This window comes from Notamacropus eugenii, chromosome 1, assembly GCF_028372415.1.
Source record: "Notamacropus eugenii isolate mMacEug1 chromosome 1, mMacEug1.pri_v2, whole genome shotgun sequence".
In the NCBI taxonomy this organism is placed as follows: Eukaryota; Metazoa; Chordata; class Mammalia; order Diprotodontia; family Macropodidae; genus Notamacropus; species Notamacropus eugenii.
In genome coordinates, this window is record NC_092872.1 from 590,162,874 (window position 1) to 590,179,989 (window position 17,116).

Consider the following 17,116-nt stretch of genomic DNA (forward strand, 5'->3'; position numbering starts at 1 on the left):
AGGAGGAAAAAAGCTTCCCAGTTGAGGTCTCAAGTCATGACTGTCAGGAGCAACGCCACAGTTACCTAGACTAGATAAAGTCATGGAAGCTGTGATTTAATGGCCGTAAACCCTTACTGTTCTAGGGAAAGAGCAAATACTCCCAAACATATTTTGGCTTCCTTAATTTTAATGACACCAAGAAGTATGAAAAAAGTCTTCCTTTGTTTGGAATAAGTCTGCTCATCTAAAAACAGAACATACCCTGAAATTCTGAGATTTAAAAAAAAAAATTGTTGAGTCAATCATTGCAATGTTCTTACAGAGACAGACATTGTAGAGGAGGTAATTATTAATAGATTAAGTTAATAGTCTTCTGCCCCTCCCCGTTGAATGATGAATGTCTGTTTCATGAACGTATCTGTTTGCCTGGTAGAGAAGCAGTACAGTAAAATAGAAATAGGGATAGATTGGAGGCAGCAAAAGCCTGGGTCAGAACCTACCCACTGGCTGTGTGATATTGGGTAAGTTACTTAATCTTTGAGTCTCAGTTTCCTCATCTGCAAAATGGGGATATGAAAAGTACATGTCTTATGTAGAATTGGGTTTTTTTAAGCCTCAGTAATTTATGTAAAGTGGTTTCCTAGACACCCAGAGTAAAATATAAACTTTCTTTCCACTTTTAAAGCCCCTTAAAACCCTAATATGTTTCCAGACTTGTTGGACATTGGATATTATTCCCTCTCCCATGCTCTGTGACACAGGAAAACTGACCTTCTCTCTGTTCTTCCTACATTATACTCCATCTTCCATTTCCCTGTCTTAGCATGGACCGTCCTTAGTGACTTGAATGTGTTTCCTCCTCGTCTCCTTCTCATGGAGTCCATATCTCCCTTCAACACACAGCTTAAAAATCACCTTCCACATGAAAACATTCTGGTCCCAACTGCTCATGCCCTCTCTCCCAAATTACCTTGAGTTAACAATTTTGCATTTATTCTCATTGTATTGCTCTGTATATACCTACATGTTTACTTCTTTATTGCATTAGAATGTGAGTTCCTTGAGAGTATGGCTTCTTTCATTCTATGTATTTGCATCCCCAGTTCCTGGTTCATATGAAAACAAGTAATAGATGCTTATTGATTGATTAAATAAGTTCCAAGTCTACAAGTGCTAAATAAATGTTAGTGACATTTTTTGAAAAAAAACAAAACTGTGTTTTGTTAATCACCAGTATACTGCTTCTTTTTTTGACTAAGAAGGAACATCTGGAACATGCAGTGGGAGTAATATGTTCTGGGCTCCTACTTGTCATTTAATTTAGAGAAGGCGGCTTATGCCTTCTATGCCATCTAAAGTGGTTGAAAGATTCACATGAAGAGGATTACATGTAATTGGCTTATCACTGCTATTGCTACAGCTCTATGATTTCCACATACTTGAAAGATAGGGGAAGATCTTACTCGTAAGATTATAGATTTAGAGTTGGAACCTATCTTAGAGATGAATTAATCTAACGCTATCATATTACAGTTGAGGAAATGGAGGACCCAGAAAGGTAAAGTAATGGGTCCAGAATCGTACAGGTAGCAGATGATAGGGCTATGATTTGAGTCATTAAGTCATCTAACTTCCAAATCCAACATCCTTTCCATTATTTGATACTGCCCTCCCCCAATGACCTATTAAGAGTTAACAAACATTTCATCTCTCCATTTTTGCATATACACAAATTAAGGCTGTCTCTCCTAGACAACCTGTAAGTTCCTTTGTGTCTGCCAATATCAACGGAGATTCTATCTGAAACTTCACTTCCTATCAGAAAATTATAGTTTCCAAATTGTCTACATTCTATGGAATAATAATTAGATGGTTTCTTAACATATTTCTTTGGGTAAATTAAGGTTCTGTGGTTTAAATAATGTGGCTGTTCCCCCACATAAACAGCTTGCAAACTCTGTATTTTAAAATGTGGTAATTTGATATGGCTAATGTTATAAAGATGCATTTCTCTATAATTAAAGCCATAGTTATTCAAGAGATATGTAACCTATCCCCTCAATCATATTTGAAGTCTTTTTAGCTTAGTAAGATCTGCCAGAGCATACGCTTGGCTGGCATAATCTTTGGGAAGCAAGGATCACTTCCAACCTACACTGAGATTTTGGAGTAATCCTTAATGGAAGACCACTTGTATCCATAATAAATTCTTGAATGCAATATAGCATCTTTGTTTGAAATATATGTGAAGAGGCTTTTTCAACAACTTATAGTTGTGAATTCAATGCAGGCACTAGGCTCCATGCTTAAGTTACCAGGGTAAAAAAGTGGGATGATTTGTAGATTGTTTCAATTAGAAGAATTAGAAGGACAATGTTTCCTGGAACAGTCTGCTAAAGGGGAGATAAATGGCTTAAAGACCTTTTAAAAAGAGGGACAGAATTCCAGATCATCTGCGTCTCCTTTAAACCTTGGCTGTAATGCATATATACATTGACAACTTATAACAGATGTATGATCATGAAATCTTGAGCCAACCCATGCCTCTTTGAAGAGGAAAATGATTTTTACAAGGGATTTATGAGAGATACCAAAAAATGGGAAAAATAATAACCCTTCATGTGGGATTTCACATATGTGGGAAATATTCATTCTGGCTAAAAGGCGAGTGCACTCAAGCCTGCCATTTCTGTATTGGTGTTTGTCAGTGAAAGCAGATCTACTCAACCAAAGTTCAATGCAGCCCGTTACAATGGACGATGCTGTAATAGGTTACTGTGAGGGAAACTGCTGTGGACTTGAACATGTCACACTCTTTTGGTAAATATGTCAATAAGAATTTATTAAATCTTTGTACTTTCAGAGGGATTAGAAGCAAAAGGTCTCTCTCCTCCTCCGAAGAAGAGCAAAGCAAAGAAGTCAGAAAATGTGAAAGAGTCTAATGAGGGTAGGTACCATTCATTCTCTCCCTAAAACCACTCAGTCACTGTTTATCAAAGAGAAAGAAAAATGGATCCCTTCTCATTTTTTTAAACTGACCAGGATATGCTCAATTTTTATGCAATTTGTGTCCCATGCATCCCTTAAGAAGCCTGTAGAGAAATCAAAGATCTATCTATAACTTAATAATTATATTTTTTCAAATTGCTTACAGATCTATACCACCCCCACACACACAGAGCTCCTTCAATCCTCATTGTAAGGATAAACATCAAATAAAGATTTATTTGTTTTTCAGGGTTTTTTTTTTAAGCAAATAAAAAAAAAGGAGCTATGTTCCCAATATGATGTATTTTCTCTTTTGCAAAGTGGAAAATTGCAGGTTATCTTTTCAAGTAACATTGTTTAGAATTGTGTGATGGTTAAGGTCAGAATCAATACACATTGCCCAATGACTAAGCTATTGGCTTATTGGGATAATTTGTTCTTCTTTGAACATATTCCCAGAATCAAGCTATTGCAATAAGTGATGAAAATACTTCCTGCTGAACATTTTATTTTGTTTTTGCATTGACTGCAGAGTCCATATTTAGCTCTATTTTGCAAAGAAAGGCAGCACTGAAAAGTAGAAAGAGTCTTGGATTGAAAGCAGAGGATCTAAATTCAAATCCTGACTCGACACTCTTCTGTGTGACCCTTAGGGAAGTCAGTTTGTCTTTTGGAGACTCAGTTTTCTCCTATGCCAAATGAGGCAGTTGGGTTAGATGGCTTCTAAGGTCTCTTCTATAGTACCTCTATATCTTGCTTTTTGACTGTCAAACTTTACATCCTGCTTTTTGAAAGTCTAAGAACTCTTTTGGGTAACCACGGTATTGTGTAGGGTTCCCGAAGAACTAACCCTAATGAAACTTAGCCTGACTGGGCTAACGCTCCTTTAAAAGACTTTAATAAGGAATCTATGGTTAGCTTTCTAAAAATTGCTAGACATTAGGTGGTTTGGGGAAGCTAGGTAGTGCAATGGAAAGAGCACCACTCTTAGAGTTGAGAAGATCTGAGTTCAAATATGACTTCAGATATTTACTAGCTGTGTGACCCTGGGCAAGTCATTTAACCCCTATTAACCCCCATCTGTAAAATGGGGGTTCACTAGAGAAAGAAATGGCTATCTACTGCAGTATTTTTGCCAAGAAAATCCCTTGGATAACAGTTCACTGAGAATTCATTCTTTATTCATTCATTTATATATTCATTCAAGAAATATGTATTAATCTCTAGAGGAAGATAAAGAGAAAATTAAACTAGAGCCCTTATCCCCAAGTGATTTATCACCTAATAGAAAATTGTGTATGTAGAGCAACAATTAATTCAAAGTAGAAATTGGTGTATGCACAAGAGAAACTTGAACAAGGTGCTATTAGAGTTTATGTGAGGATGATACCATTTCTGACCAGAGGGTACAGGAAAAATTCATCAAAAATACGGCATTTGAATTGGACTTCGAAGTATAGGGATGATTTAAAGAGGCAGAGTTAGAGTGGCAGGAGGATGGAGAAGAAATCATAGAATGATTGGAAGATATGTCAGAAGACTTGTAGTCCAGCTTCCCCATTAGACAGATAAGAAAACTGAGGCTTAGGGATAACAGGGGTATTGCCCAAGGTCACCCAGCATTCTAGGCATATGGAAAAGTACAAATAAAGGCTGGAAGTTATAGGATGTGTTTAAGCAGAACAAGTTTTCCATTTCAACTTACACAGAATATAGGAGAGAAAATAGTGTAAGAAAGCTGAAAAAAGGGACTGTGGATAGATTATGGTTGGTCTTGAATGCAAGGCAAAGGAGTCTGGACTTTCTTTGAGAGGCAATGGGGAATGATTAAAGGTTTTTAAGGTGCTTATAATGTGATAAAAGCCATATGTTAGGGAAATTAGTCTGACAATGGTATATATAGGGTTGTTGGATGGAGAGAGACCAAAGGTGAAGAGCCTGTGGAGGTGATCACCCTTTTCTGAGTTCTCTCACAACTTTGAGATTCTGTGACTGGATACCACCTCCGACTGATTTACTAGCCGTATGACCTTGGGTGAGTCACATCTCCTGTGGAATCCTAAATTAGTTAATCTGTAAAAGGGGTATCACTATGCCTGTTATACAGGCTTGTGAAGGAAGTGCTTTGCGAGTGAGAAAGCAGTCAATATGTGAGCTGTTCCTCCTGAGCTTTCTGTTGGTGAGGGTGAGACAGGTACAAACATTATGTTGCTTTTCCCCTGGAGAGATGCATCCTTCACATTCCTTCTCATCAAAGGGATGTTATCCTTCAAAGGTTTGTTGTTTTTCCCCCATTGAGAACTGCTCTTTTGCCCTTTTAGCTTGTCATGTTATAGGTGATAGAGTGAAGAGTGTTTTCTTCATAGCATGTTATTATCAAGGGAATCCCTGCAAGTTACTCTTTTCCCAAAATGAAATGGTTCACTCTTCACAAAAGTAAGTTACTTTCTGAAACCTCTTCTCAGTGGAAGCCAGGGATGTGGCTATAGCTGCCCAACCCCAGTGCCAGAAGAGTCAGCACGAGTCAGAAAGATTAAGGAGATAATCCTTTTCACTTTTTAAGACAGTGCCTGGGACATCATCCTGTCAGTCACATCATAACTCTATGAAATTGATGAGCATGTCTTTTAGACTCCAGGGATGGCATCATTTGAAGTGTGGAGAGATAGTCTTTCCTAAGCTAGTCGTTGGGCATATTTTACAAAAACAAACAAAAATGGAAAAAGATTTTGGTTATTTTATTTATACTTCACCTTCATTCTCCACCGCTAATCCCTGACTGCTGGATTACCATGAATGAAACCAGTGTCTGTACTTAGCTACCAGCATATGTTCTCAGAAAGGTGGAAAACAGACTTACTCAGGGTTTTCTGGGACACATAATTGTATAAAATATGTAAGCTAGAAAAGGCAATAAAGATCACTTACTTAAAGTTCAACCTTACTTTTTTTAAAAAAAATTTATCAATATCTTTCATTTTATATTTCCTAAATTTCCCCCTATGTCCTTCCTCCCTGTATTGGCCAAAGACATTTTTCTCATTACAAAGAATTATTTTTAAATATAAAAAATTAAAGAGAAAAATCAGTGAAACTAATGCATACCTTTTTTTAAAATGTGACAACGTAAGTAAGGATCCACTCCCACAGACACTTCTCCCCATCTCAGAAAAGGGGAGAGAGAGAGAGATTGATTGATTGATTCTGCAACAGTAATTTCCTCAGTTTTGTGGTTGTTCGTCCCAGATATGTCATTGTGTTTGTTTTCCTGGCCCTGCTTGTTTTACTTTTCTTTAGTCCATTTAAAATCTTTCCATCTTTCCCTATATTCATCGTCATTATTCCCTATGTGGGCAGCTAGGTGGTGCAGTGGATAGAGTACCACACCTGGAGTCAGGAAGACATCTTCTTGAATTCAAATCCGGCCTCAGACATTTACTTGCTGTGTGATCCTGGGCAAGTTACTTAATCCTGTTGTCCTCAGTTTCCTCATCTGTAACATGAGCTACAGAAGGAAAACCATGCCAGAATCTTTGCCAAGAAAACCCCCAAATGAGGTCATGAAGAGTTGGACACAACTGAAATGACTAAACAACAACAAATTATTTGCAACAGTTCAATAATATTCTATTATATTGATAAGTCATTGTTTAGTCATTTCACGATGATGGGCATCTATTCTATTTTAATTCTTTTCTATCATGAAGAATGCTATTATAAATATTTTGGTACATGTGAAATCTTTCTTTTTTTGTTATTTTAGTCTAATCTTGGAACTTGTAAGTTCTTGGAAGGCAGGATTTTTATTTTGCCTATTTATTTTTGTATCCTCAGTGCTTAGCATAGTACCTGGTAGATAATAAATGCTCATTAAATACTTATTGATTGAAAAGTTGATTACTGAGTGACAAAGCCAAGGTCCAGGAAAATGAAACAACTTTCCCAAGATCTCTTAGCTTGGTAATGACTGACCCCACATCCAGTGTTTTGTCTAACACGCACTGCCTCTGATTTCTATAGTTCACCATCCCAGCTCCTCCTCTGAACACAGCAATGGAACATTTTGTGGTTTAAAAATTCACTTACCTCATAATAAGCATGGCATGGTAGAAAAACTTATGGACCCAGTAAGGAAACACAAATTTGAGGTTTTAATCCTCACTCTGGTACTAGATGATACTCACTTATCTTTTCAGTTTCTTTGTAACACTGGAAGTCCCTTCCACCCCTATGATTCTAAGTAGCTAGTACAAATATTATTTTCCTCATTTTACATAAGAAAAAATGGGGCCCCTGAGAAGGTTAGGAAAAAGGAAAGCCCTGCTTCTCCTGCATTCGCTTGCTGTTTCAACCAGCTGGATAAATAGATACCACTGGAGACATTCACTGCAGCCTACAGGAATCCCTTGCTTTTCTTAACAGATGATTTCAGCAAAACTGGTTATAAATCACTTTTTTTTTTTTATTTTTTTTATTTTTTTTTTATTAAATTTATTTATTTAACTTTTAACATTCATTTTCACAAAATTTTGGGTTACAAATTTTCTCCCCTTTTATCCCCTCCCCCCCCAAACACCAAGCATTCTAATTGCCCCTATGACCAATCTGCTCTCTCTTCTATCATCCCTCTCTGCCCTTGTCTCCATCTTCTCTTTTGTCCTGTAGGGGCAGATAGCTTTCTATACCCCTTTACCTGTTTTTCTTATTTCCTAGTGGCAAGAACATTACTCGACAGTTGATCCTAACACTTTGAGTTCCAACTTCTCTTCCTCCCTCCCTCCCCACCCCTTCCCTTTGGAAGGCAAGCAATTCAATATAGGCCATATCTGTGTAGTTTTGCAAATGACTTCCATAATAGTTGTGTTGTATAGGACTAACTATATTTCCCTCCATCCTATCCTGTCCCCCATTACTTCTATTCTCTTTTGATCCTATCCCTCCCCATGAGTGTCGACCTTGAATTGCACTCTCCTCCTCATGCCTTGCCTTCTATCATCCCCCCCACCCTGCTTGTCCCCTTATCCCCCACTTTCCTGTATTGTGAGATAGGTTTTCCTACCAAAATGAGTGTGCACTTTATTCTTTTCTTTAGTGGAATGTGATGAGAGTAGACTTCATGTTTTTCTCTCACCTCCCCTCTTTATCCCTCCACTAATGAGTCTTTTGATTGCCTCTTTTATGAGAGATAATTTGCCCCATTCAATTTCTCCCTTTCTCTTCCCAATATATTTCTCTCTCACTGCTTGATTTCATTATGTTTTAAAGATATGATCCCAACCTATTCAATTCACTCTGTGCACTCTGTCTCTATGTATGTGAGCGTGTGTGCATGTGTAATCCCACCCAGTACCCAGATACTGAAATGTTTCAAGAGTTACAAATATTGTCTTTCCATGTAGGAATGTAAACAGTTCAGCTTTAGTAAGTCCCTTATGACTTCACTTTGCTGTTCACCTTTTCATGGTTCTCTTCATTCTTGTGTTTGAAAGTCAAATTTTCTTTTCAGCTCTGGTCTTTTCATCAAGAATACTTGAAAATCCTCTATTTCATTGAAAGACCATTTTTTCCCCTGAAGTATTATAGTCAGTTTTGCTGGGTAGGTGATTCTTGGTTTTAGTCCTAGTTCCTTTGACTTCTGGAATATACTGTTCCATGCCCTTCGATCCCTTAATGTAGAGGCTGCTAGATCTTGTGTTATCCTGATTGTATTTCCACAATACTTGAATTGTTTCTTTCTAGCTGCCTGCAGTATTTTCTCCTTGACCTGGGAACTCTGGAATTTGGCCACAATGTTCCTAGGAGTTTCTCTTTTTGGATCTCTTTCAGGCGGTGTTCTGTGGATTCCTTGAATATTTATTTTGCCCTCTGGTTCTAGAATCTCAGGGCAGTTTTCCTTGATAATTTCATGAAGGATGATGTCTAGGCTCTTCTTTTGATCATGGCTTTCAGGTAGTCCCATAATTTTTAAATTGTCTCTCCTGGATCTATTTTCCAGGTCTGTTGTTTTTCCAATGAGATATTTCACATTATCTTCCATTTTTCCATTCCTCTGGCTTTGTTCTGTGATTTCTTGGTTTTGCATAAAGTCATTAGCCTCCATCTGTGCCATTCTAATTTTTAAAGAACTATTTTCTTCAGTGAGCTTTTGAATCTCCTTTTCCATTTGGCTAATTCTGCTTTTGAAAGCATTCTTCTCCTCATTGGTTTTTTGAACCTCTTTTGCCAATTGAGTTAGGCTAGTTTTTAAGGTGTTAATTTCTTCAACATTTTTTTGGGTCTCCCTTAGCAGGGAGCTGATCTGCTGTTCATGCTTTGACTTCATGTCTCTCATTTCTCTTCCCAGCTTTTCCTCCACCTCTCTAACTTGATTTTCAAAATTCTTTTTGAGCTCTTCCATGGCCTGAGCCCATTGGGTGGGCTGGGACACAGAAGCCTTGATTTCTGTGTCTTTGCCTGATGGTAAGCATTGTTCTTCCTCATCAGAAAGGAAGGGAGGAAATGCCTGTTCGCCAAGAAAGTAACCTTCTATAGTCTTATTTCTTTTCCCTTTTCTGGGCATTTTCCCAGCCAGTGACTTGACCTCTGAATATTTTCCTCACACCCACCTCACCTCCTGATCCTCCCAGCCCGTGTTTGTGGTCTGAGATTCAAATGCTGCTTCCAGCCTCAGGGCTTTTGGCGGGGGCAGGGCTGCTATTCAGTATGAGATTATGATCTGGTGCTGAGATCGGGGCAGGGCCACCTCTCAGGCTCAGTTCCCTCAGGGGGTTTATGCGCAGACCTTCCGCAATAGATTCAGGCTCCCGCCCGCTTGGGGAGCCCCTGTCTGCAGCTGCCTCTCAGCTTCTACCTCCCGGGGGGGGGGCCTGAATTATGGGGGCACCCCACTCCCCTCTCGACCCGCCAAAGAGACTCTCTCACCCACCCCTGTCACCTGTGGGTGGAGGGACTTGTGCGGCCGCTGGAGATCCCGTCCCTGAAGCCTGCTCGGATCTGTTTCTCTCGGTGCCGCAGCCGTGGCCGCAGCGGGTCTGGGCTGGGCTTTGTGTCTGCAGCGCGACGGACCTTTTGCGAGAGGTTTGCAGATCCCTCTGTGGGTGGAGGGACCCGCGTGGCCGCTGGAGATCCCGTCCCTGAAGCCTGCTCGGATCTTTTCCTCTCGATGCCGCGGCCGCGGCAGGGCTGCACTCAGCTCCCAGTCCCGGCGCCCAGTCCGCAGCGCGAAGGACCCCCCGTGAGAGGTTTGCAGGTCTCTCTGGAACAGAAATCTCCCTCGCTCCAATGTTCCGTGGCCTCTGGGTGCGGAATTCGCCGTGAGTTACTTCCCTGTAGCCATTCTATGGGTTGTGGGTTCAGAGCTATGTGTATGTGCGTCTTTCTACTCCGCCATCTTGGCTCCGCCCCTCTATAAATCACTTTTTAAAAAATAAAATGGAGCCTATTGTATTTCTCTAATGAATCCTATTTTAAAACTCCAAGAGTTATTCCCATAAGGATAAAAATTTACCCATAGTATGACGTGGCCACCAAAGGTTGCACCTGTGCTTGGTGGGAATCACAACTTAATAGTATACTTCTAACTAGTACTTTCCTGACTCCAAGATTTTCACTTGATCATCAGTTGTTTCAGAGTTCTACCTCACCACCACCAGCAAGACCTCCTTCTTAAGCTCCTTTAGGAACTGTACCTCTTTTTCCATTTGGCCAGTTCTACTTTTTAAGGAGTGTTTTCTTTTTTCATTTTTTGGTGCTTTCTTTTCCAAGTTGTTGACTCTTTTTTTCAAGATTCTCTTGCATAACTCTCATTTCTTTTCTCAATTTTTCTTCTGCCTCTAGTATTTGATTTTTAAAATCCTTTTTGAGCTCTCCCAGGAGGACTTTTTGGACCTGACACCAATGTGTAGTTCTCTTTGATGCTTTGCATGTAGCTGATTTGACATTCCTGTCCTCTTCTGAGTTTGTCTTTTGACCTTCTCTGTTGTTGTACTAGCTTTTTTTTTTGCTCATTTCCCACCCTACTTCATGACTTTTAAAGTTGACCTCTTCTCCTGGGGTGTGGGGGGTTGAGGGGCACTGTCCCAAGCTTCTTACACCAGAGAAAATGGGGCAGGTCACTGGCTTTCTGGCCTGGGGCCTGTGGGAGCTGCCAGGTCTGACCCTAAACCTGCTGTAGAGGGGTTGAAGCATGCACTGCCAGCCTGCTCTACCTTTTGAACCACGGACTTCCCGGCCTTGGTTGTTGATCTGTCGTGGAGCTAGTGTTCTCCCACTAGCTTGCCAAAATACTGCTAGTGCTATGTTATGCTCCCTTTTTACCTAAATGAGACAGACCTTTCCTGCAGTCCTTCTAAGTTATTTTGGGCTGAAAAGTACTTTCACCCCATCCTTTTTTGGATTCTGTCACTCCAGAATTCATTTTTAGGAATTAAGTTATTTTGAGGGAAATGGGGAAGAGCTCAGGCAACTTTTTCTCTACCATCTTCTCAAGCTCCTTTAGACCAGCAAAATACTTATTGTGTTTAGAGATGTGTTCCCTGCATGCTCATGGCTCTCAAACTTTCCTTCCCTTTTCCTTTTTGCCTGAATGCTTACATTGTGTTATTAGTGCTGGGCTACTAGGGACCAGTCCTCACTTCACACATGGTCAGGACCTATGATACCATAAGAAATTCCATCTGCCAATGGAGATCAGCACCTGTTCTGCAACTTAGAAAAGTACCTTGTTCTTTGAGACATTAAATGACTGGCCCAGAGTCTCAAGGGATAGGTCACTGGCAGGACTTCAACGTGGTGATCCTGACTCTTAGGCCTGCTCCACGAAAATGCATCCATGCTATTGACCAAACAGTCAAAATGCTCTATGTTCATGCTTGTTCCTCCACTTAACCTCGTCTCCTAAAAATTCCTTAAGTTTGAAGCTTCCCATGTTGTAAAATGAATTCATTCCCTGCCAGAAAAATTTTAACAATTAAATATATAATAAATGCTTTTTCATTGATTGAATTTATTTATAACAAGGAGTTCCTATACACATGTTCACATACCTACTTTGGGAATAGAAAGGGCTAATTAACAGCCAGTGATTGTAGCTGACCGTATTTTGCAAATCAGTCTGACATAGCATATGACAGATGGGGAAATCATCCCAGCTTCACTGCTTATAACAGCCTCCCAGCACCCACCCCTCACAGGACCTTATCCCTGCTTTGGCTTGCTCCAGACATGGCTCCCTTCCATGGTACACACAGCAGTGTCCTCTGCTGTTAACTGGGAGACTTTTTCATAGGAGCGTAGATTTTGAGCTGGAAAGTACTTTAGAGGTTGTCTAATTCATTCCCCTCATTTTTACAAACGAGGAAACAGGCCCAGAAAGTTTTAGTCATTTGCCAGTAGATTGTACATTTCTGAAAAGGCAGAGAAAAATTTTGTTTTCGTTTTGTTTTGCTTTGCCTTGTAAACCCTAAAACTAACTAGGTAACTTGCACATAACAAATGCTTCTTAAGTTGAATTACCCTGGGCCACACAGGCAGAAAGGAGCAGGTCACTGGCTGACAGGATTTGAACCCAGGGTCTCTTAACTTCAAGTCCTATATTCCTTCTATCATATACTGTTACTGGTGGTGGTGTTGGTGATGGTGGTGATGTGTGTGTGTGTGTGTGTGTGTGTGTGTGTGTGTTTAATTTCAGCACAGCTGTCAGATATAGCCTGTTAATCTTCCAGGGCTTGAGAGTAATGGGTTATTATTTACTAGGTAGCATTAATATGAATTTGCAGTCATCTTAGTTCCGTAAATGGTGTCTATCCCCAAACACTGGAAGGGGAAAGTAAATAATATGACAGCGCAACGCTTGTATGGTCACAGAGCAGAAATAGCCCGAGGTCTGTGAGTTTTAAGCTCCAGAGTGCATTTTGCTGATATCAAAATAAGCAGGATCTCAACTGCAGAATGTTATCAGTTTGGCCCACAGAATTAGCTTTTCCTTATTCAATAACCTGAGCTTTCTGGCGCTTAGGGCATTGGACTAAAGTTCAGAGTCATGAATCCTTATGATGAGGAGAAAAAAAATTATGGATTCTTTGGAGAAAATAAATTAAAATCAGATGTGTCTAGTATTTGTTTCTTCTGTGCATGTCTTGGTATGTGTGCCTTTCAAGCAATCAAAATGCTTTTATTAAGCTCCTAGTGTGACCCAAGTACTGTATAAAGCATTTTAAACTATTTTAAAATGGGAAGCTAACAGATATAAAACTGGAATAAAATTCTGTCCACCAGCTTCTGGACCACAGAGATTATTTGGTTATAATAATTATTATTAATTATTACATTATTTGGTTTTATAAACATAACTCTGATATTCAAAAAAATTCAAGACGTAAAATTTCCTGCCATTAAGACATAGATATATTCAAATTATGTACATATACATGTTAATGAAATCAACATATTGTGTATATATACATGCATGTGCATGTGTGTGTGTCAAAATCTGACAAATAATAATGCCTTAGAGTCCTGGTATTTTGGTACTAGATTTACTAATTAGCAGAGAGTTAATGATCAAGGTTCAAAATGTTTTTGTTTTTTTTAGTTTAAACCCTTGTTGAAAACTCTTGTGAAAATTTATAATAATTTCTTCTACCTCAGTAAATAGAGCCAATGCCTATAATTTAATCTCCTTATGATTGGAGATCTTACAGTGCCTCTGACTCTTCATTCTCAATATAATTTCTAATTGTACAAGTCTGTCCTTTAAATGGAGATGGAAGAAGTGTAGGAAGGTGACATGAATCTACATGTTTTTTTCCTGTGAAAAGGTTCTTTTTCCTATAGCACTACTGTACTTGGAGGGAGAAATTCAGATATTTGAGGATTCTGATGAATCAAATTTTTTCTAGAATTAATGAATGATAATTATTAGGAATAAGAACAGTAGCTATAACATTTGCAAAAAAGATAGCTCATTTTAGTTTACTGGAAGTTATACCATTGTTTGATGATTTTTTCACCAAAGTTATGTCATTTTTTCACAAGTTGCTTCTATTATTTTCAGATATTCTGATTATGTTTAATTCTTTGAAAATTAACTTTACTTGTCCACTTATTTTTCAACATAGAAAACTCACATTTGAGATTCCACTGATACATTTGGAAATGTTTTGTACTTATGTTATCATTTCTGACTAATGATAAATATGTCATAAATATGTCATATGTTATAAATAAATAAATAAATAATGATAAATATATGAAATAAATATGTAATTATAATTAAGGTGGATATATTCAAGTTACATGAAGTGGTACCACTTAATTCTTTTTAAAAAGGGTTTCCCTTGTGAACCTGTAAAATGAGGTACAAGCTTATGCCTATTAACAATATTCCAGCTCCATGACAGCATCACGGGTATAATGATCACCCTACAGCTAATATGGGATGATTATAACTTCCAAACCACTAGTTTCTTTGCTCTCAAATTTCATCTACCAGCCGAAGCCTCCAATCCTTTGTAAGTAAACACAATAACATGATCTTTTAGGGCTGTGGTTTCAGAGGCTGTGGTTCATAGATGAGTATTAGGGTACACATTTTATATGTCGTTTGTTTTTTGTAGGGGTATTTTTGGTTGTTTCATTTTTAATAGTCCTAATAATCTAATAGACCAGGGAAATACTGGAGATATAATTTAACCAGATTTTAACAAAGACTTTCACCAAAATTCTGTGCGGTCCATGAATTTTTTTGTGTGTTTTTAGTATTGTATAACTATTTCAATAGTGTTTCCTTTATAATCCTAAATTCTTCACTTTGTGAATACAAAAATATTATTTGTGCATACCCTTTGACACTGCAATACCACTACTAGGTCTGTATCACAAAGATATTTTTAGAAAAGAAAAAAGACCTATCTGTATGAAAATATTTATAGTAGTTCTTTTTATGGTGGCAGAGAATTGGAAATTGAGGGGATGTCTATCAATTAGGGAATGGATAAACAAGTTGTAGTATGTGATTAAAATGGAATACTATCATGCTATAAGAAATGACAAGCAGTATGATTTCAGAAAAATCTAGAAAAACTTACATGAACTGATGCAGAGTAAAGTGAGCAGAACCAGGAGAACACAGTAGACAGGAACAACTATATTATATGATGATCAACTCTAAATGACTTAGCGATTCTCAGCAGACAGTTTCAAAGGACTCATGATGAAAAATGCTATCTACCTCCAGAAACAGATTTTGACAGAGTCTGAATGCATATTGAAGCATACTATTTTTCAACTTATTTTTCCAAGGTTTTTTTTTTTGTCCTTTTTTTCCTTTTTAATATGGAAATGTTTTGCATGAATGCACATATGAAACCTCTATCAAAATGCTTACTGTGTCAGGGAGAGGAAAGGAAGGCAAGGATTTGAAATTCAAAATTTTAAAATAAATGAATGTTAAAAATTGTTTATGCACTTAATTAGGAAAAATAAAATGTTATTCTTAGACAATAAAAATTCTGAAAAGGGATTGATAAACTTCACTGGACTGTCAAAGTGGCAATGACGCAAAAAAGTTAAAACTCCCTGAATTAGAGCTCTCCAAAAGTAGAATTGACTTCTTCAAGAAATACTTGGCTCTCCCTTGTAGGAGGACTTCAAGCAAAGAATGGGTGAGCATTGTTGGGAATGTTATAGAGACTATATCTTGTTCAGATATAGATTGGACTATCTGTCTTCTGAGGTTCCTTCAAACACTGAAATTGTGTGATTTGGAGATTATGAGCATATTTTTTTTCTATCATATCATGTTTCCAAGAAAAAGGGTCATGACTGTATGAAACATCCAATAATCTGTGCAATCTTGATGATTAAGGATTTGCATGTTTTTAGTTTGCTCCTTGGAAAGCAGAAAGAGCATTTGACTTGACCATGGAATTAGTTTTATCCTGTCCCTCCAAATATTAATGATCTCTTTTGTTATGTTAGAAAAAATACTTCCTTGGGCAACTGGACCATTGATGGAATGTACCAAACATTGACTGAAAAGCAGAATTTTCTTTCTACCCCATCACCTTCTCTGTAGCATACTGCTCTGTTACTGACTGGACAGAAGGGACATTCTATCTTTAAGAATGCCAGGCAGAAGTCCATGCATTGTATTCATAAGCATTTTCTTTAATTTAATTTTTTTGACAAGTACAATCAAGGGTAAAATCAGCCAGTCATAATTTTGATTCTGGCATCACTCAGATGTGCTTAGTGATTGATCAACTTAAGGGGGAAAAAAGTCAGGTGTGAAGAAAATAAGCTTTTTCTTTGAGATAACAATGTCTTGTCTTATCCTTTGCATTTTGAAATGCTCAAAATCTCTGGCAAAAAAATGTAAATAGCCACCCTGAGGATCAGAATTCACAGAAAGATAATTTCCATCATTGAAATATTACACAGGATGGACATGCTTTGGTGACACTCTAAATTGGGCCTTTGGTTGGGACTGTGCTGGAAATCCCTTGTAGTACCCACACTGTTCCCATCCATTCATCTTCCTGATAAGTCCTCATGGCATCTAATTCAAATGGTAACTGATCGTCAAGCAGACATGAACTGAGCTATGTGGTACAAATGGAAATTTATATTCAGAGAACATGGAGCCCAGTTTCAGAACCCATCTCTATGGTTGCTTACAAGAAAATTTGGGGAAGGTATGTAGTAGTAAAGGCCCTCCCCAGACATTGTTGATACATTAGATAGGTGACTGCCTACATGATATAATGTAGAGAAGGCATTTCAACCACATCTTCCCCACCTAAATATCTGCAGCCCTTGTTCACTAATATGTAACATTTCTTTAACAGCAGACAAATATTTTCATGCTAGAAGTTTAGATTAGGTTTACAATGCAAATACCCTCTAAAGAGGTAATAATATACTAACATGTAGTTGCATATAAATGACCAGAATAAGATCCTTTACCTTGAATTTTTGTTGTTGTTTATTTGTTTATTTTTATTAGAGGAGGAACAAAGGAGCACTGGAAGCTGAAATAAAACAGGGTAGAGAGTTAGGAAAGTAAGGGAAGATGCAGGACAGAGAGAGTAGAGCAGTTAAAGAAAATCTCTTTTGGGGGCAGAGCCAAGATAGTGGAGTAGAAGGA

General features: G+C 38.2%; 1 protein-coding gene across 1 annotated transcript in view; it reads left to right on the forward strand.

Moving 5' to 3' along the window:
- Positions 1-17,116, forward strand: part of MACROD2 (mono-ADP ribosylhydrolase 2) — a 2,147,078-nt gene that overhangs the window by 1,944,402 nt on the left and 185,560 nt on the right. The window contains exon 10 of the mRNA XM_072634489.1: positions 2,846-2,929. Within this exon, the coding sequence (XP_072490590.1) occupies positions 2,846-2,929 (84 nt within the window). The remainder of the gene's footprint in view (positions 1-2,845; positions 2,930-17,116) is intronic.